The sequence below is a fragment of the Scyliorhinus torazame genome, chromosome 12 (assembly GCF_047496885.1).
Source record: "Scyliorhinus torazame isolate Kashiwa2021f chromosome 12, sScyTor2.1, whole genome shotgun sequence".
NCBI lineage: Eukaryota > Metazoa > Chordata > Chondrichthyes > Carcharhiniformes > Scyliorhinidae > Scyliorhinus > Scyliorhinus torazame.
Window position 1 is genome coordinate 5,260,411 of NC_092718.1, and position 21,944 is coordinate 5,282,354.

The 21,944-nt window shown below is 51.3% G+C and overlaps 1 protein-coding gene across 4 annotated transcripts in view; it reads right to left on the reverse strand.

Moving 5' to 3' along the window:
- LOC140387356 (integrator complex subunit 14) overlaps positions 1–20,949 on the reverse strand; it is a 36,871-nt gene extending 15,922 nt beyond the window's left edge. For 2 of the 4 annotated variants that reach the window (XM_072470313.1, XM_072470310.1), the window contains exons 1-7: positions 20,622–20,779; positions 19,228–19,492; positions 16,785–16,892; positions 14,580–14,735; positions 13,790–13,908; positions 4,803–4,945; positions 2,732–2,824 (exon numbers count right to left, since the gene is read on the reverse strand). In XM_072470313.1, the coding sequence (XP_072326414.1) occupies positions 2,732–2,824; positions 4,803–4,945; positions 13,790–13,908; positions 14,580–14,735; positions 16,785–16,892; positions 19,228–19,449 (841 nt within the window). In that variant the 5' untranslated portion in view covers positions 19,450–19,492; positions 20,622–20,779. Of the gene's footprint in view, positions 1–2,731; positions 2,825–4,802; positions 4,946–13,789; positions 13,909–14,579; positions 14,736–16,784; positions 16,893–19,227; positions 19,493–20,621; positions 20,780–20,834 lie in introns of those variants that run through there. The other 2 variants (XM_072470312.1, XM_072470314.1) reach the window with 2 other exon arrangements.
- Between the last annotated feature and the right edge of the window lie 995 nt (positions 20,950–21,944).

The window sequence follows — 21,944 nt, forward strand, 5'->3', positions numbered from 1 at the left end:
AAGTCCTTACTGAAGTCCATATAGACAACATCTACTGCCCTACCTGCATCAATCATCTTAGTGACCTCCTCGAAAAACTCTATCAAGTTAGTGAGACACGACCTCCCCTTCACAAAACCGTGCTGCCTCTCACTAATACGTCCATTTGCTTCCAAATGGGAGTAGATCCTGTCTCTAAGAATTCTCTCCAGTAATTTCCCTACCACTGACGTAAGGCTCACCGGCCTGTAGTTCCCGGGATTATCCTTGCTACCCTTCTTAAACAGAGGAACAACATTGGCTATTCTCCAGTCCTCCGGGACATCCCCTGAAGACAGCGAGGATCCAAAGATTTCTGTCAAGGCCTCAGCAATTTCCTCTCCAGCCTCCTTCAGTATTCTGGGGTAGATCCCATCCGGCCCTGGGGACTTATCTACCTTAATATTTTTTAAGACACCCAACACCTCGTCTTTTTGGATCACAATGTGACCCAGGCTATCTACACCCCCTTCTCCAGACTCAACATCTACCAATTCCTTCTTTTTGGTGAATACTGATGCAAAGTATTCATTTAGTACCTCGCCCATTTCCTCTGGCTCCACACATAGATTCCCTTGCCTATCCTTCAGTGGGCCAACCCTTTCCCTGGCTACCCTCTTGCTTTTTATGTACGTGTAAAAAGCCTTGGGATTTTCCTTAACCCTATTTGCTAATGACTTTTCGTGACCCCTTCTAGCCCTCCTGACTCCTTGCTTAAGTTCCTTCCTACTTTCCTTACATGCCACACAGGCTTCGTCTGTTCCCAGCCTTTTAGCCCTGACAAATGCCTCCTTTTTCTTTTTGACGAGGCCTACAATATCACTCGTCATCCAAGGTTCCCGAAAATTGCCGTATTTATCTTTCTTCCTCACAGGAACATGCCGGTCCTGTATTCCTTTCAACTGACACTTGAAAGCCTCCCACATGTCAGATGTTGATTTGCCCTCAAACATCCGCCCCCAATCTATGTTCTTCAGTTCCCGCCTAATATTGTTATAATTAGCCTTCCCCCAATTTAGCACATTCATCCTAGGACCACTCTTATCCTTGTCCACCAGTACTTTAAAACTTACTGAATTGTGGTCACTGTTACCGAAATGCTCCCCTACTGAAACATCTACCACCTGGCCGGGCTCATTCCCCAATACCAGGTCCAGTACCGCCCCTTCCCTAGTTGGACTGTTTACATATTGTTTTAAGAAGCCCTCCTGGATGCTCCTTACAAACTCCGCCCCGTCTAAGCCCCTGGCACTAAGTGAGTCCCAGTCAATATTGGGGAAGTTGAAGTCTCCCATCACCACAACCCTGTTGTTTTTACTCTTTTCCAAAATCTGTCTACCTATCTGCTCCTCTATCTCCCGCTGGCTGTTGGGAGGCCTGTAGTATACCCCCAACATTGTGACTGCACCCTTCTTATTCCTGATCTCTACCCATATAGCCTCACTGCCCTCTGAGGTGTCCTCTCGCAGTATAGCTGTGATATTCTCCCGAACAAGTAGCGCAACTCCACCTCCCCTTTTACATCCCCCTCTATCCCGCCTGAAACATCTAAATCCTGGAACGTTTAGCTGCCAATCCTGCCCTTCCCTCAACCAGGTCTCTGTAATGGAAAATATATATTTAAGAGTGATCAATTCATTTTTTCCAATTAAGGAGCAATTTAGTGTAGCCAATCCACCTACCCTGTACATCTTTGGGTTGTGGGGGTGAAATCCGCGCAAACACGGGGAGAATGTGCAAACTGCACACGGACAATGACCCAGAGCTGGGATTGAACCTGGGACCTCGGCGCCGTGAGGCATCAGTGCTAACCTACTGCGCTACCCATGGACCCCATGGGTAGGTGGATTGGCCACGTTAAATTGTCCGTTAATTGGAAAATAAAGACTAGAATACTGTAAATTTTAAAAAAAACATTTTTATATGAATGGAGTCACTCTTGGAGTGTAGTAAACACAGCAACCAAGTTGTGCACAGCAAGATCCCAGAACCAGCAATGTGATCATGGCCAGAAGCTTTAGTGATGTTGATTGAGGGATAAATATTGGCTAGGATACCAGAACTCACTGCTCTTTTCTGTAAAGTGACGTGGGATCTTTTATATTCCTCTGAAAGGGCAGATGCCTCATTTGAAAGATGGTGAAATGAAAATCGCTTATTGTCACAAGTAGGCCTCAAATAAAGTTACTGTGAAAAGCCCCTAGTCGCCACATTCCGGCGCCTGTTTGGGGAGGCTGTTACGGGAATCGAACCGTGCTGCTGGCCTGCCTGGGTCTGCTTTCAAAGCCAGCGATTTAGCCCCGTGCTAAACAGCCCTGTTGGTGCCACCAACAGTGCAGCATTCCCCCAGTGCTTCACTGGGGTGTCAACCCAAACCTTCTGCCTCAGGTGCAAGGGGGCTGGCTGACACTTTGAATGGACTCCAGGCAGAGTAATGTCTCTTTGTCAAAGCTTTGGCAAAGAGTCATTGGACTCGAAACGTTCGCTTTTTTCTCTCCCTACAGATGCTGCCAGACCTGCTGAGATTTTCAAGCATTTTCTCTTTCGTTTCAGATTGCAGCATCCGCAGTAATTTGCTTTTATCCAGAGTAATGTCTCACAGTGCGAACTCTACTGGCCCCATTCACAGTGCCCACAGCTCACTGATAGTCAGGTACTGTGTGACTGACACTCGCAAGATGCCAAGTAATATCCAAAAGGATCGGGGTCTCACCTTTATTCAACGCTATGGGTAAAACCAAGTGACGAGAAAGCACAGGCGGACTGGCGATATCAGCAATCTTTATAAATCCCACTATATCCAGTTCTGCGAAAGAAAAACACAATCAAATCAAAGATAAAATCACATCAGGTTCTCCCCCTGCCTCCCAAACCTGGACTATAACCTGCAGCATAAAGTTCATTGGTGCAGAGCTAAGACTGGTTTGTTAACAGGAGTTTGTAACTGGGTTAGTCAGAAAATAAACAGGTCTTGCTGGTGCATGTCCCCAACAATCACCAACCGAAGCAACACTCCCCTGCCTGGAGTGTGACCAGCCTCCCAACAATCACCAGGTCGAAGCAACACTCCCCTGCCTGGAGTGTGACCAGCCTCCCAACAATCACCAGGTCGAAGCAACACTCCCCTGCCTGGAGTATGACTAATCTCAATGCAGTGATGCATTTTCTGTTTGCAACAAGGAGCATATAGTGTGAGAACATTTCATCCTAAGCACCTGCTGGAGGTTCCCAATTATCAACACACAGTATCAACATGTAGTTGATGTAGTGAGAGAGTAGTGAGGCCGTGGAATGCCCTACCTGCTACAGTAGTGAACTCGCCAACATTGAGGGCATTTAAAAGTTTATTGGATAAACATATGGATGATAATGGCATAGTGTAGGTTAGATGGCTTTTGTTTCGGTGCAACATCGTGGGCCGAAGGGCCTGTACTGCGCTGTATTGTTCTATGTTCTATGTTCACCCTGCCAGTTATAAGGCCAACTGGGAATTCAGGAGAAACATTTTTACCCAGAGAGTGGTAGAGAATACAGCAGGGTGTGGTTGAGAAGAATAGCAGAGGTGCAGTGAAAGCTGGATAAGCACGAGGGAGACCGGAATTGAAGGGTATATAGGCAGGATGAGATGAAGTAGGGTTGGAGTAAACGCCCATGCAGCATAAACACCAGCATTGGCCACTTGGCTCAAACAGCCAGTGTCTGTGCTGTGGAATCCCACGTCACTCTGTGACGCAACCTCATGTACCCTCCCCACCCCACCACTAAATCCAAGAGGCCAAAAAAAGCAACAGTCATTTTCAGCAAGAACTCTGGGAAAATCCTTTCTAAAACAAACACACGCATCTTATGATGTGACAGGAGCAGACATAAAGCCCTCGCTTTCCATATTTCCCAAGAATATCAGAGGAGGCCATTAAGCCTATGCCCCATTCGGTGGAAAATTTCCAACCAGCCCCATTCCCCGGCTCCTTCCCCACAGTCCTGCAAGTTTCCACCCGTCAAATATTCATCCAATATTCTTTTGAAAGATGGTGTCAAGCATGATCTGGACCAGGTGAGGACATCAGACCTCCTTCCCTCAAGGACATTTCGTCATATTTCTAGATTTAAAAGCCAATTTCAAATTCTCACCAGTCTTGTTGGGATTTGAGCTCACATTCTCTAGGTAACACAAGGCTAACACTCGATACGACAGAGTGGTGGCAACCCAGTCCTCAGTGAATATAAACTGAATGGTTCACAGTGACACACTCTCGTGACACCAACTTAAATGTATCACTCAGACATTCCAAGATGTGGAGAAGCTCGTGCTGGACTGGGGTGGGCACAGCAAGAAGTCTCCCAACACCAAATCAAAGGCCAACAGGTTTGTTTGAAATCACTAGCTTTCGGAGCACTGCTCCTTCCTCAGGTTACCATTGGCCAGAAACCAGAAACTGAAGTCTTCACCTGATGAAGGAACAACACTCCGATAGCTTATGATTTCAAATAAACCTGTTGGACCTTAACCTGGTGTTGTGAGACTTCTTACTGTGCTCAGACATACTAGGCAGAGAGCTGGTTCCACATCAATCACATATTCTTTCAGAACAGGGTTAGGGAAAAGGAAGCTGTGCTCTGCTCATACCATGACTAAACTTCAGAATCCTGGCACTAACATGTAAAGTAGCAAAGTTTTTGATTCCCTCTTATCAATATTCTGCAAAGATTCACACAAAGAATCAAAAGCTAAACCAAGGGAAGAGTCTGCCCAGCAACAGGCAGATTTACCTGAACACACTCACCTGTGTTGATAGTTTTTGGAACAGGCTCCAATTCTTCGTCAATAATAACAGGTTCTGGTCTTGGAAACATTTGCATGTCAGACACCAGGTGACCACATTTTAACACAGCGTGGAAAGGAGAGTATGCTTGGTCAATCAGCTTGCTGCAACGCCAAAGAAAGTCACAACAATGAAATCGGAGGTGTATACTGGAGATGTTCTACTTATCAAAACCTACCTGGATATTTAATACTCTCTAATATCTATCCTGGATATTTAATACTGTCTACTATCTCCACCTTTATTTCTTTAAAAAAAAAATTCCAATTAAGGGGCAATTTAGTGGCCAACCCATCTACCCTGCCCATCTTTGGGTTGTGGGGGTGAGACCCACAGAGACATGGGGAGAATGTACAAATACCGCACGGACAGTGACCCGGGGCTGGGATCGAACCCGGGTCCTCAGCTCCACAGGCAGCAGTGCTAACCACTGTGCCGCCAGGGTCCTCAGCGCCATGAAGCAGCAGTGCTAACCACTGTGCCGCCCGGGTCCTCGGCGGCGTGAGGCAGCAGTGCTAACCACCGTGCCACCCCACCATTAATTATGTTTCATTCTCCCATGAATTCTCCGGAATTGCCAACTTCCTATTGCTGAGGAAATCCTCCCAAAGACACAATGTGGCTTTAGACCTTCCAGAGGAACATCTGACATGGGTCTTTTTGCCAGAACATCAGGAACTGCTCATTGTATTCATCATCCTGACCAAAGCACCTGACTGAGGAAATTGCAAGGCTCTGTGGATTGAGCTCCAAGAAACTTCACTACAATTCTGCAGCTGCTTCATGATGGTATGACAGCAACTGTTTGGAGTGTGAGATCTGAAACAGCTGCCATCAAAATCGGGGCCGGTATGGAGCTGGCCTGAGAGGCAGCCCCCATACCATTCACAATCGACCAGACAGTGGCTATTCATAGAACCATAGAATTTACAGTGCAGAAGGTTCATCTCATCAAAGGTCAACTGCGAGGCTTTTCCCCAGGGTAGAGGGGTCAATTACTAGGGGGCATAGGTTTAAGGTGAGAGGGGCAAGGTTTAGAGTAGATGTACGAGGCAAGTTTTTTTACGCAGAGGGTAGTGGGTGCCTGGAACCCGCTACCGGAGGTGGTGGAAGCAGGGACGATAGTGACATTTAAGGGGCACCTTGACAAATATATGAATAGGATGGGAATAGAGGGATACGGACCCAGGAAGTGTAGGAGATTGTAGTTTAGTCGGGCAGCATGGTCGGCACGGGCTTGGAGGGCCGAAGGGCCTGTTCCTGTGCTGTACATTTCTTTGTTCTTTGCCCTCTGGTGTCAGTATTAAATCCCAACTGGATGGAAAATTCTATAATCTCAGTCAAACCTAAACTGACTACCATAGATATATGTGATGTACAGTTTGTGGATGGCTGCAGTGTCATTGCCCACTCTGCACCACATTTGCAAGCCACCCTCGATCGCTTCAAGAAACTCGGCCTGTCCTTGAATGCTGCCAAAACAATCTGGCCAACCAAATCTTCTAGCTCCAATATACGTTGAAGGAGACACTCTGGAATATATTGAACACGTCCCGTACCTCAACACCCACCATTGAAGAGGAGATCCAACATCAGATCTGCTGTGCAAGTTCAGCTTTCTCAAACAACCCAGCAAGTTCTCAAACAAAGTGCTGGTGCACAGAGCAGGTGTCGTCACTACACTCCCATACTGCAGTGTAATCTGGACTGTGTATCAGTGACACTTAACAGGAGAGAAATTCCACCAGCAATGTCTCTGCCACATCCTCCGAAATCAGTGGAAGAACTGTCAGACACTAGTGTGCTTTTAAAAACTAGCTCCACAAACATTCGGGCAAAACTCCTGTAAAATCAACTTGGATGGACTGGACACTGTGTCCGGGTGGCCAAAAAGTGTCTCCCCCTTCAGGTCCTGTTGTCTCAACTCTCAATTGGTCAGCGTTCCGGGGAAGTACAAAAGAAATTCAAAGACAGTTGAAACTCTCCCTGAAGCGTAGTGACATTGACATTAATGGCTGTGAGGAACTTGCCACCAATTGTTCAAAATGACAACAATTTGTCAATCAAGCTGCACCCTGTTATGAGTCCAAATGCCTCAATAGCAGTGGAGAAACAAAGAAGAGTATGCAAATCCTAGACAGAAAATACCCGATTCTGAGAAAGACTGTTTTTACAGCCTGTTTCCTGTGAGAGTCCAGAGCTGCACAGAATGAGTCCATGACTTCAAAGTAATTCTAGATCAGAGAAAGAGTCGTTTGTTGTTGTAATGCCAGGGCACAAGGGGCAGGAGGGTGAGGGGCAGGGAGTGTTGTGTTGGGCGCTCTGGATCCGTGGAACACATACAGGTCACCAACACTTGAAATAGTGCAACACTATTTTGAGTCATTAACAGTTTAACATACGCTGACTGTGGGTTAACACGATATTAGATTGAACTAAAGACCTTTGCCTTGTCCTAACCAGTCGATGCACTCAGCACATGGTGAATGTCTGTGTTGCAGGCTGTGAGCTCTGTCCTCCTAGCTAGCTGCAACTCGAATGAGCGGGAACTCTGATGTCCCCTGTCTTTATAGTGCGTGTGCTCTAACTGGTGATTGGCTGCGGTGTTGATTGGTCCCACTGTGTGTCCATCAGTGTGTGTCTGCACCATGATATACTGGTGTATATTATGCCATCCCCCCCGTTTATAAAAGAATGTACATGTGTGGCAATAAATAGTGTATAGTGAGAATGTCCCTAACTACATGTGTGCGAAAGACATATTTACAGGACTATGTACATGAGAACTAAACTATTTACATGGGAAGGTGCCTGGTGCAGAAAAACAGTGTGTCACAAGAATAACGAGATGAACACTATATACAAACCACGTAAACGATTAAACGGAAGCACAGAACAAATCAGAAAGTCCATAAGCCCACAAAGTTCACAAATTAAGTCTCTGAGGTGGGCGACGAATTCTGGTTGACCGCCTCAAGGGTGGGTCGGGAGCCGCCGGCTGAGGAGCGGGCTGGACTGCGTCAGAGTGAGGAGGATGCAGAGTGACCGGGATCTCTGCATAGTCCAGGGCAGGGTCAGCAGGATGGCGAGGCGACAGTGGAGGATCACGTAGCGAGCATGGAACGAGACGAAGGGTGCGTCGATTGCGGCGCAGAATGGAGCCATCCGGTAGACGAACCAGGAACGAGCGGGGGGCCACCTGCCGAAGGACAACAGCGGTTGCAGACCAGCCACCATCTGGAAGGTGGATGCGGACGTTGTCATCTGGAGCCAGAGCAGGGAGATCAGCTGCATGGGAGTCATGAGCCGCCTTGTGCTGTGCACGAGACAGCTGCATCCGTCGAAGGACCAGAACGTGGTCGAGGTCTGGGACATGAATGGATGGCACCGTCGTCTTCAGGGTACGACCCATGAGCAACTGGGCTGGCGACAGGCCAGTGGATAGTGGGGCAGAGCGATAGGCCAGCAAGGCAAGGTAGAAATCGGACCCAGCATCGGCAGCCTTGCAGAGGAGCCATTTGACTATATGGACTCCCTTCTCCGCTTTGCCGTTGGATTGGGGGTACAGGAGACTGGATGTCACATGGGCAAAATGTACCACCTGGCAAAGTTGGACCATTCCTGGCTTGCGAAGCAGGGGCCATTGTCCGACATAACCGTGAGTGGGATGGCGTGTCGAGCAAAGGTGTCCTTACAGGCACGGATGACTGCAGACGACGTGATGTCGTGCATCCGTATCACCTCCGGGTAATTTGAAAAGTAGTCCACGATCAGGACATAGTCTCTACCCAGCGTGTGGAACAGGTCGATGCCCACCTTGGTCCAAGGTGATGTGACCAACTCATGGGGCTGCAGGGTCTCACGTGGTTGGGCCGGCTGGAAGCGCTGACAAGTGGGGCAGTTGAGCACTGTGTTGGCTATGTCGTCATTGATGCCGGGCCAGTACACTGCCAATCGGGCCCGTCGGCAGCACTTTTCCACGCCAAGGTGGCCCTCGTGTAGCTGTTCCAGGACGAGCTGGCGCATGCTATGCGGGATGACAATGCGGTCCAGTTTCAGAAGAACCCCTTCTACTACCGCCAGATCATCTCTGACATTATAGAACTGAGGGCATTGGCCCTTGAGCCACCCGTCCGTTAGGTGGCGCATGACACGCTGTAGCAAGGGGTCAGCCGCCGTCTCGCGGCGAATTTGGACGAGGCGTTCATCCGTGGCCGGTAGATTGGAGGCCACGAAGGCCACATGGGCGTCAACCTGGCAGACGAATCCCGCTGGGTCACACGGGGTGTTGACTGCCCTGGAGAGAGCGTCGGCAATGATGAGTTCTTTGCCTGGGGTGTATACCAGCTGGAAGCTGTATCGCCGGAGCTTGAGCAGAATACGCTGGAGGCGAGGCGTCATGTCGTTCAAGTCTTTCTGTATTATATCGACCAGCGGGCGATGGTCGGTCTCGACGGTGAATTGAGGAAGTCCGTACACATAATCGTGAAACTTAACCACATCGGTCAGAAGGCCCAGGCGCTCCTTTTCTATCTGCACGTAGCGCTGCTCCGTGGGGGTCATGGCGCGTGACGCATATGCAACGGGGGCCCATGATGAGGGCTCATCGTGTTGCAGGAGCACTGCCCCAATGCCGGATTGGCTGGCATCGGTAGAATTTTTGGTCTCTTTTGCTGGATCAAAGAAAGTTAAGACCGGGGCCGTGGTGAGTTTGGTTCTGAGTTCTCTCCATTCGCCCTCGTGGGCAGGGAGCCATTGGAAGTCTGTCGTCTTCCTGACCAGGTGCCTGAGAGCCGTGGTATGAGAGGCGAGGTTAGGGATGAACTTCCCTAAAAAGTTGACCATGCCCAGAAATCGGAGGGCCACCTTCTTGTCCTCTGGCGTTTTCATGGCAGTGATAGCAGCCACCGTGTCCGCATCTGGCCGCACACCCAACTGGGAGATGTGGTCCCCGAGGAACTTGAGTTCCGTCTGACCAAAAGAGCATTTGGCCCTGTTGAGGCGGATGCCCTGCTCACGTATACATTTGAATACGCGTTGGAGGCGACTGACATGCTCCTGCGGGGTGGTGGACCATAGACGCGAACACCTTCAATGCCTTCCATCATTTGTTCCATAATTCTATGGAACACTTCTGAAGCAGATATGATCCCAAACGGCATCCTGTTGTAACAATATCTGCCAAAGGGGGTATTAAATGCACACAGTTTCCTGCTGGATTTGTCGAGCTGGATTTGCCAGAATCCTTTTGAGGCGTCGAGTTTGGTGAAGAGCTTGGCGCAAGCCATCTCGCATGCGATCTCTTCGCGCTTGGGAATTGGATAATGCTCCCTCATGATACTGCGATTTAGATCCTTGGGATCAATGCAAATTCTCAATTCGCCGGAAGGCTTTTTTACACATACCATGGAACTGACCCAGTCGGTTGGTTCCGTAACTCTGGAGATCACTCCTTGGTCCTGCAGCTGCTGCTTGAGGGGTGCTGGGACACTGCGAGGTGCGTGCACCACAGGCGTGGCATTCTGTTTCAATAAGATCTTGTAGGTATATGGGAGCGTGGCCATGCCTTCGAAGACACCGTGGTGCTGGTTGATGATGGCGTCGAGTTGCGCCCTGAAGTCGGTGTCCTGAAAGGCAGACGTGTCATCAGGAAAGAGAGACTGAACACTCTGAACTAGGTTCAACAGCTTGCATGCCTGCACGCCAAGCAGGGAGGCTTTCGAGGAGCCCACGATTTCTAAAGAAAAGATGGCTTTGCGTGACCTGTGCGTCACTTCAAGTTGGCACGAGCCGCTGGCATCAATGGCATTGCCATTGTAATCCAATAGCTGGCAGGCTGATGGGAGGATGGCTGGTTTGACACAAAGGCTTTGGAAGTCAGGCCGCGCAATGAGATTGGCGGAGGCACCAGTGTCCAGGCGGAATCGTATTTGGGACCAGTTGACCGTCAGGGTGGCACACCACTCATCGTCTGGATCGATGCTGTATACCGACAGCGGCTGGTGTCTTTGCTTCGGGAGCACCCTGTTTTTTGTCACGATACCGACTCGAAAAGGTGTTTTCGGGTCCTCGGTGTCACTGCTGTGTGGGAGGTCCGCATTGGACTCGGTGACCGTGGGATGAATTGCCCGGACATTCCTGCGAGGCTGGCTGAAGCGATATGAATTGGCAGGCTGAGCTGCTCGGCATAAGGCAGCATAGTGGCCAAGTCTGCCACATCTTAGGCATCGTCGAGATTTGGCGTTTTAAATGGGCGGAGCCACAGTGGCCGCACTTCGTAGCGTCAGCACGTTCGCTGCACCACCGCGCATGCGCGGCCGCTCTTGGTGCACGACTGCGCATTACGTTCTTCAAAGTCGCCGTCCCCTCTTTTGGTGTGCACAAGCGCGGGAGTCCCCGAAAAACGCGCAAAACGGCCGCCCTCATCCAGGCTGAGGCCCTGGAGTTGCTCAATTGCTTGGACCCGTTCCGCCTCGTGGGGACCTTGCCGCGCCGTTTCAGCCGCTTGGATGTGGGAATACCGACTCGTGGCGTTTTTGTGTAGGACACAGGTCTCAATGGCGGTCGCTAGGGTGAGCTGCTTTACTTTGAGGAGCTGCTGTCATAGAGGATCCGACTGAACACCGAAAACGATCTGGTCGCGTATCATGGAGTCGGAGGTGGGCCCGTAGCTGCAAGATTGTGCAAGGATGCGGAGGTGGGTGAGAAAGGATTGGAAAGATTCATCCTTACCCTGCAAACGCTGCTGGAACACGTAGCCCTCAAAACTTTCATTCACCTCTACGCTGCAGTGTGTCAAACTTGAGGAGGACCGTCTTGAACTTTGTTTTATCTTCATCATCCGCAAAGGTGAGAGAATTGAAAATGTGGATGGCATGGCCGTGGAGAGGAGGAGAGCGATGTTCCTGGTATTCAAGGCGTCCTCCCTGTCTGTGGCTTCAAGGTAGAGCTGGAAGCGCTGTTTGAATACCTTCCAGTTGGCCCCACGGTTGCCGCGATGCGGAGCGGCGGCGGCGGGCTGATGTTGTCCATCGCAGGATGACGGAATGCTGGTGGAAGGCAGATCACTTGCAGGTAGGTCTAAGAAGTGCTAATATCCCTCAACTCCTGGTATCATGTTGTGTTGGGCGCTCTGGATCCGTGGAAGACATACAGGTCATCAACACTTGAAATAGTGCAACACTATTTTATTGAGCCATTAACAGTTTAACATACTCTCACTGTGGGTTAACACGATACGAGCTTTAACTAAAGACCTTTGCCTTGTCCTAACCAGTCGATGCACTCAGCACATGGTGAATGTCTGTGTTACAGGCTGTGAGCTCTGTGCTCCGAGCTGGCTGCTACTCGAATGAGCGGGAACTCTGATGTCCCCTGTCTTTATAGTGCGTGTGCTCTCACTGGTGATTGGCTGCGGTGTTGTGTGTGTTGATTGGTCCCACTGTGTGTCCATCAGTGTGTATGTCTGCACCATGATATACTGGTGTATATTATGAGGGGCAGGGGGGGGTTGAGGGGCAGGGGGGGTTGAGGGGCGGGGGGGTTGAGGGGCGGGGGGGGGGGGCCGAGGGGCGGGGGGGGGGGCCGAGGGGCGGGGGGGGGGCCGAGGGGCGGGGGGGGGGGCCGAGTGGCGGGGGGGGGGGGCCGAGGGGCGGGGGCCGAGCGGCGGGGGGGGGGGGCCGAGGGGCGGGGGGGGCCGAGGGGCGGGGGGGGGGGGGCGAGGGGCGGGGGGGGGGGGGCCGAGGGGCGGGGGGGGGGGGGCCGAGGGGCGGGGGCCGAGGGGCGGGGGGGGGGGCCGAGGGGCGGGGGGGGGCCGAGGGGCGGGGGGGGGGGGCCGAGGGGCGGGGGGGGGCCGAGGGGCGGGGGGGGGCCGAGGGGCGGGGGGGGGGGGCCGAGGGCGGGGGGGGCCGAGGGGGCCGAGGGGGGGGGGGCCGAGGGGCGGGAGGGGGGGGGGCCGAGGGGCGGGAGGGGCGGGGGGCCGAGGGGCGGGAGGGGCGGGGGGCCGAGGGGCGGGAGGGGCGGGGGGCCGAGGGGCGGGAGGGGCGGGGGGCCGAGGGGCGGGAGGGGCGGGGGGCCGATGGGCGGGAGGGGCGGGGGGCCGAGGGGCGGGGGCCCGAGGGGCGGGCCAAGGGGCGGGCCAAGGGGCGGGGGGGCCGAGGGGCGGGGGGGGGGGGGCCGAGGGGCGGGGGGGGGGGGGCCGAGGGGCGGGGGGGGGCGAGGGGCGGGGGCCGAGGGGCGGGGGGGGGGGGCCGAGGGGCGGGGGGCCGAGGGTCGGGGGGCTGAGGGCCGAGGGGCGGGGGGGGGGGGGCCGAGGCCGAGGGGGCCGAGGGCCGAGCCGAGGGCCGAGGGGCGGGGGGGCCGAGGGGGGGGGGGGGCCGAGGGGCGGCGAGGGGCGGGGGGGGGCCGAGGGGCGGGGGGGGGGGCCGAGGGGCGGGGGGGCCGAGGGGCGGGGGGGGGGCGAGGGGCGGGGCCGAGGGGCGGGGGGGGCCGAGGGGCGAGGGGCAGGGGGGCGAGGGGCAGGAGGGCGAGGGGCAGGAGGGCGAGGGGCAGGAGGGCGAGGGGCAGGAGGGCGAGGGGCAGGAGGGCGAGGGGCAGGAGGGCGAGGGGCAGGGGGGCGAGGGGCAGGGGGGCGAGGGGCAGGGGGGCGAGGGGCAGGGGGGCGAGGGGCAGGGGGGCGAGGGGCAGGGGGGCGAGGGGCAGGGGGGCGAGGGGCAGGGGGGCGAGGGGCAGGGGGGCGAGGGTCAGGGGGGCGTGGGGCAGGGGGGCGAGGGGCAGGGCAAACACCATTCTGCTGTGTATTCCAAGCATGATACTTTGTTATTTTGAGCTGGAATGTATCACAGACTGTGGCTCATGCAAATCTCCACATGAACATAACCCCCTTAAAGTGATGATACAGACATCGTGGCAAATAAGCAATCTGTGTCACATTCACAGCAATGACATACCCAAACATGGACTGCACATTTTTCAGACAGAGCGGACCATCAATAGTGAAGATCTGTCCTTCGCCATTATTTAAATCTATCAGACGTTCCAGAATGTCCAGTGTGTCCGTGGTCTGCAGCTGGAAAAAATTAACTTGAATCAGCAGACCATCAGTCTGTAAAACACCAACTGGCTCTCACACAGCTTTCCACTTGTTACAGCCACAAATTGCACTGTGCCTCACTCCTCACACTCTCCATCCCTCTCACTCCTCACACTCTCCATCCCTCTCACTCCTCACACTCTCCATCCCTCTCACTCCTCACACTCTCCATCCCTCTCACTCCTCACACTCTCCATCCCTCTCACTCCTCACACTCTCCATCCCTCTCACTCCTCACACTCTCCATCCCTCTCACTCCTTACACTCTCCATCCCTCTCACTCCTCACACTCTCCATCCCTCTCACTCCTCACACTCTCCATCCCTCTCACTCCTCACACTCTCCATCCCTCTCACTCCAGCCTCACTGTTGGAGTTACGTGTATGCGCACAGCCAAGATAGATGTTTTGATCCAATTATCACTGGTGGAGCATAATCTCCTCCCTCTGGTATCAGTTACCATTACAATCAGATGAATTTCGGACAGTACCAAGTTAATTTTCTAATAAATAGTTATATTAACGCACACACAGAATGCAAGGACAGAAGAACATTGGGATAAACCAGCCAGTGCAGAGAGCAGCCAGTATTCTGGGGGATTTGCTACTGAAAGCAAAGGTCCAATTTTCTTGGGAGATGTGTCGTACCTCTTCCAAGTTAGCGATGCACATAACATACAACTTTGATGGAAAAGGAAAGGGAAGTGGGAACTTTGACTCCTCGGAGCGCTGACTGAGGACAGAGAGGGAATGTCGCAGTGATCCTCGGCCTATTCCCAAACTCCCATCCGTTACAAGGATCACCTGAAAAAGAGAAAACGTTTCAATTCTAGCCAATGCCATTGTGTGAATGTGCTGCAACAAGCGGTTGGGGCAGCACATGGCGAATGAATTCAGTTCTCATTGTAACATTCGCTCACTTTGAAGATAATCCATATTTTTACAGCCAGGACCGAAATGTTCATCAACCACCTTATCCACAGGCTCAGAACCAGGAGCCCGAGGAACCCTGATCTCGTCACGAGGAGCTGAACAGATGGGAACCTGAGCTGCACTTTCATGCCAGGAATTTGTATTTATTTATTTTTTTAAATTATTTTTATTCAGGTTTTTATCAAAACAAAATTGTTACATAACCATTAACAACATTTAACAAAACAAGGTGAATGTTAACATTATTTAAAAAAAAGTAAGTGAACATTCCCCCCCCCCCTGACCTTTACTGCTCTCCTAGAAAGTCGAGGAACGGCTGCCGCCTCCGTGAGAACCCGCCATGGACCCTCTCAAGTCAAACTTTATTTTCTCGAGAATGAGAAACCCAGCCATGTCACCAACCCAGGTCTCCACACTCGGGGGGTTCGAGTCCCTCCACATTAAAAGGATCCGTCTCCGGGCTACCAGGGAGGCAAAGGCCAAAACCTTGGCCTCTTTCGTTTCCTGCACTCCCGGGTCGTCTGACACACCAAAGATCGCAACCTCTGGACTCGGCACCACCCGCGTGTTTAGGATCTTGGACATTGCCTTAGCGAATCCCTGCCAGAATCCTTTGAGAGCCGGACATGCCCAGAACATATGGACATGGTTCCCTGGGCTTCCCGCACATCTATCCTCAACCCCAAAGAACTTGCTTATTCTCGCTGCCGTCATGTGTGCCCGATGGACCACCTTAAACTGAATTAAGTTAAACCTGGCACATGATGAGGCGGAATTAACCCTGTTTAGGACATCAGCCCACAGGCCTGCATCCAGCTCCCCGCCTAGCTCCTCCTCCCACTTGCCCTTAAGTTCCACCACTGGGACTTCTTCCGCCTCCTGTAGTTCATGGTAGATGTCCGACACCTTCCCTTACCCAGGTGCCGGGGACCATCCTGTCCTGTATCCTACGTGGGGGTAGCAACGGAAATGCCACCACCTGTTCTTTTAGAAAGGCACGTACCTGAAGGTATCTGAAGGCATTTCCAGGGGGCAGATTAAATTTCTCCTCCAGATCATCTCTGACATTATAGAACCCTACTTGACCCTAAAGTCTCCATAGTGGGGTTTGAACCAACATCCTCTGGTTCAGAAGCGAGAAAGCCGCTTTCACCTTGGGGGTCCAGTGAATTCTCTGTAAATTCACAGTAATAGCAAGCAGCCAATATTTCAGAGAAAGAGAGAGAGCAACACAACTGCCTCTTTCAGAGTCCATGAGCTTTCTGCTGGGTCCTCTGAAAAATACCCACCTGGCAGGAACCAATCGCTGTCTGTTGCTGGGCAGAATACTGTCCCTGGCCAATCCATTGGCCACCAACCAACGAATCAAACCAAATCCCTCCAATCTCTCAGGTGCCATCAAGTCTGGGTTCTACTGTTCAAAATATAAAACCTGCTATGGCACAATATACTGTTTTGCAACTTTTGAGTTCCTCACTCAATCTGCTCGACATAAAGGTATGTCTCCATTAAAGCTCCATGGACCAAAAACAATAACAAAAAAATAAAAGAAATATGAAATAAAGGAATAAACAGGGAGGGCCCTTACACATCAAAGCAATCAACTGCAAACAAGGATTCACTTGGCAAATTAAACCTTTGACAAAGACACCACTGTTCACAAACGGATGTGTTCCAAATATGGACTTCCCACATATTCAGCACTAATACTATACGTTCTCCAGCTCCCGCTTCATACCTTTGAGGGGGGGGTGGGGAAAGAGACCTTAACCAATCCCAAAATCCATTGACAATGAGAACAGCTAATTTCAAAAATTACACCCAAACAGAACAGCAAAAGTCAAAACAACACGCCAGAGAAATAGACTCAGGAGATGGGACAGTTGAATCTAAACTCTGAGCTAGCAGATGTCCAGTTACCTGACAGGGGATGCAGACACCCCACTCATCCTGCACAATGTTGCTGATCCCTGAAAGTGCAGATTCCAGGCAGGTCTTGTCATAGTCATCGACAGTGCTCAACGCTTCCTGGGAAAGATGAAATGTAATTGAGTGAAAGCTGCTGTGAGCATCACACTGAAGGCTTCAAACCTCAAAGAACAGCAATAACTTGAACTGCTATAGTGCCGTTTACATAATGAAATATAACAAGGTGTTTCACCAAAGCAGTATAGTAATTGGACAGCGAAACACAGGAGATATTAGGGCAGATTAACCTTGGTCTAAGAAATTGGTTTTACAAAGCACCTTAAAGCTGAATCATAACACAGAAGAAGCCACTCAGCCAGTTGATGCTGTACCACCAGCAGCTAATCTGGTCCCACAGCCCCGCCCCACCCCCCACGCCCCACCCACTCCTACTCTCCCACCCCACCCACTCTTACTCTCCCACCCCACCCACTCTTACTCTCCCACCCCACCCACTCTTACTCTCCCACCCCACCCACTCCTACTCTCCCACCCCACCCACTCCTACTCTCCCACCCCACCCACTCCTACTCTCCCACCCCACCCACTCCTACTCTCCCACCCCACCCACCCCTACTCTCCCACCCCACCCACCCCACCCCACCACTCCCATCCCTCCCCCGCCCCACCCACTCTCCCGCCCCAACACTCCCCCGCCCCACCCACTCTCCCGCCCCACCCACTCTCCCGCCCTACCCACTCCCACTCTCCCACCCCTGCAATTTTTCTTCTTTTCAGCTGCTTCCCCAATTCCCTTCTGAAAGCCACGATTGAATCTGCCTCGACCACTCACAGACAGTGCATTCCGGATCCTAACCACTCGCTGTGTGAATCCATCTCCACCACACTCACAGACAGTGCATTCCGGATCCTAACCACTCGCTGTGTGAATCTGCCTCCACCACACTCACAGACAGAACATTCCAGATCCTAACCACTCGCTGTGTTAATCTATCTCCACCACACTCACAGACAGTACATTCCAGATCCTAACCACTCGCTGTGTGAATCTGCCTCCACCACACTCTCAGACAGTACATTCCAGATCCTAACCACTCGCTGTGTGAATCTGTCTCCACCACACTCACAGACAGAACATTCCAGACCCTAACCACTCGCTGTGTGAATCTGTCTCCACCACACTCACATACAGAACATTCCAGATCCTAACAATTCACTGTGTGAATGTGCCCCCACCACACTCTCGAATAGAACATTCCAGATCCTAACCACTCCTGTGTGAATCTGATTGCCATGGCAGGGTTATGTGGTGTCGTGGTCACTGTTCTGAAGGCTGGGGAGTTTGCTGCAAACAATGGTTTGTTTGAGGTTGCGCGGTTGTTTGAAGGCAAGTAGTGGGGGTGTGGGGATGACCTTGGCAAGATGTTCATCTTCACCGATGACGTGTTGAAGGCTGCGAAGATGATGTCGTAGTTTCAACGCAGAATCGCCGAGCAGAAACTTGTAGCCAAGTTCCGCACACATTAATACGGCCTCAGCCGGGACCTTGGATTCATGTCGCATTACATTCACCCCCGACCATCTGGCCTGGGCTTGCGAAATCCTACCAACTGTCCTGGCTTGAGACAATTCACACCTCTTTAACCTGGGATTACCCCTCTCTCTGGATCTGTAAAGACTTAATTACCTGCAAATGCTCGCATTCAAAGTATTGTCTGCATCTTTGAATCTGTCTATATATATGTTTCTGGAACATACCTCTTCATTCACCTGAGGAAGGAGCAGTGCTCCGAAAGCTAGTGATTTGAAATAAACCTGTTGGACTTTAACCTGGTGTTGTAAGACTTCTTACTGTGCTCACCCCGGTCCAACGCTGGCATCTCCACATCATTATAAATATACAGATGGAATAGTGTCACTAACACACAGCAAACCTCCAACTTTCTCTGCTGAAAACACCAATTATTGTAGTTACTGCTTTGAACAACATGTTCTTCAGATGTGGCCATGGCAGTAAATGTCAGTAGGTTATTCAATCATGGGGGTGTGCATGATTCTATCCACGTCTGAGGTTCAGTGACAGGTGATTTCCTGCTCTGGCCACCTGATAGCGGTCAGGAGCAGGAATCCTGGTTAAAATCTAATGACCCAGCGTCAGCCGGACTGAGATAACTAACGTGGCGCAGACCGTGTGGTCTGTACAGTTTAGCAATACTCACGGCAGTTCCTTAATCCACTTCCACGTTCTTACCTTACCAGATAGCACAAATCATTAATACAATTAATACAAATCATTCATCCTGAAATAACTGATTAAAGTTTATCTAAATGTATTTTTGTTAAATCCACTTTTATTATGGCTGTCTGCAATTTTCTAATCATCTTCCTTTTTAAACTTGTCACAAATTGCTGACTGAGAAAGAGGAGTCCCTACCTGCAGAGTGTTGTAGTCCCTGGTGAAGGGCACCATTAGCTCCCAGAGTGAGGAGAAAGCAACGAGACAGGTGAACTCCAGTTTGTAATTGGTTGCCATGTGTTCAAACAGCATGCTGAGCCCATGGGCAGCCAGGTGCTTGCGCTGGTATTCCTCCGTGCCCTCCAGAGAGACAAGGCGCGTCATGGAGAGGGAAACATCTAATAAGACCACAGTCGGCATGGCTGGCGCTCACCTCCACTTCAAACACGAATAAACGGATTTGCTGTAATCAAACAAAGAACATTCTTGTGAAATATACTGCTGTCCGAGGGATCCAAGTGGCAACCAATTCAACCCCAGCACTTGACTCTTGGACCCAGTAGCCAAGTACCAACTGAGCACTGGCCACAAGTCCCATGTCTAAGGTACAAATAATGTGTGCTCACAGTGACACAGACACGGGAATGTAGGAATGAGTCATCCAATTTGCTGCTGTTTCGAATAAAACCTCCATTAAACTTGCTGCCACCACCAAACTCCCAGAGTTAATAATAATCTTTATTAGTGTCACAAGTAGGCTTACATTCACACTGCAATGAAGTTACTGTGAAAATCCCCAAGTCGCCACATTCCGGCACCTGTTCAGGTACACAGAGGGAGAATTCAGAATGTCCAATTCACCTAACAGCACGTCTTTCGGGACTTGTGGGAGGAAACCGGAGCACCCGGAGGAAACCCACGCAGACACGGGGAGAATGTGCAGACTAAACATAGGCAGCATGGTAGCACAAGTAGCTAGCACTGTGGCTTCACAGCGCCAGGGTCCCAGGTTCGATTCCCCGCTGGGTCGCTGCCTGTGCGGAGCCTGCACGTTCTCCCCGTATCTGCGTGGGTTTCCTCCGGGTGCTCCGGTTTCCTCCCACAGTCCAAAGACATGCAGGTTAGGAGGATTGGCCATGATAAATTGCCCTTACTGACCAAAAAGGTTAGATGAGGTTATTGGGTTACGGGGATAGGGTGGAAGTGAGGGCTTAAGTGGGTTGATGCAGACTCGATGGGCCGAATGGCCTCCTTCTGCATTGTATGTTCTATGTTCCACACAGACAGTGACCCAAGCCGGGAATCGAACCCGAGACCCTGGAGCTGTGAAACTGCAGTGCTATCCACTGTGCTACCGTGCTGCTGCCCAAGACGGAAGGTCCATCCCCAAACTTCCCAGTTGAATGATATAATAATCACTTATTGTCACAAGTAGGCTTCAATGAAGTTACTGCGAAAAGCCCCTAGTCACCACATTCCGGCACCTGTTCGGGGAGGCCGATTTGAACCCGCGCTGCTGGCCTTGTCTGCATTACAAGCCAGCTGTTTAGCCCACTGTGCTAAACCAGCCCCATATAATAGTAATAACAAACCTGCTGAGTAACCCCATCAATTCATCAACTAGAATGATGCCGGAGGCTATTCAGCCCATCTTGTTGGTGCTGGTTGTGAAAGGTCCATTTAGACCCAATCTCCCCCCCCCCCCCCCCCGGAGCTCTGCGATGGGGAAGCGGCAGAGGGACAGATGTCGGGTATTGTCCCGCCCCCGACCCCAAACAAAACCCTCCTCCCGCCGCACCACCTACCCCAGCCCCAGGCTGTGCGGCCTACAGCCCGAGGAACCTCAGGCCTCGCCTCCTCCGGTCCTCCCAGTCCGCCGCCTCCCGCTCCGGTCCTCCCGCTCCGGTCCTCCCAGTCCGCCGCCCCCCGCTCCGGTCCTCCCGCTCCGGTCCTCCCAGTCCGCCGCCCCCCGCTCCGGTCCTCCCAGTCCGCCGCCCCCCGCTCCGGCCGCTTAAACTCCCCCCAACAAACGTTCCGGAGACACTCCGCTCCCAAAGCCCAGCCTGCGCTCCGGGGCAGCTGACAGACTGGGCAACAGCAACCACTGAGTGATAGATAATAGACCCTGGAAACAACTCAATAACACAGCTATATAATATAACTCAACAATATAACTACATAATACAACTAATAACTATATAAATAACTATATCATATAATTAAATAGTATAACTATAATATAACTGGATAACTTTATAAATAACTAAATAACTATATAAATAACTATATAATATAACTAAATAACTAGAAATATCTATAACATAACTAAATAATAAAACAATATAATATAACTGTAGAACTATATAAATAACTATATAATATAACTAACTATATAATGTAACTAAATAACTAAGTTCGATTCCCCGCTGGGTCACTGTCTGTGCGGAGTCTGCACGTTCTCCCCGTGTCTGCGTGGGTTTCCTCTGGGAGCTCCGGTTTCCTCCCACAAATCCCGAAAAACGTACTTGTTAGGTTAATTGGACATTCTAAATTCTTCCTCCGTGAACCTGAACAGGCGCCGGAATGTGGCGACTAGGGGCTTTTCGCAGTAACGGCATTGCAGTGTTAATGTAAGCCTACTTGTGACAATAAAGATTATATTATAATCACTACAGTTTCACTTTCTCTCTATCAATGTTAATCTCCCGATAAAATCCTCTTCCTACTTCTCTTATAACCGTACTAACCTTTTAAAACTTAGTTATAACACTAACATTATCTATCGTATGTGCAATGGTTTTCATGTCTGGAACGATCTGACTGGACTGTCCGCAGTGCTTTTCACTGTACCTCGGTACACGTGACAATAAATATAAATCAAAGTTACTCTGCATCTCCCACCATGTCTAATTGGC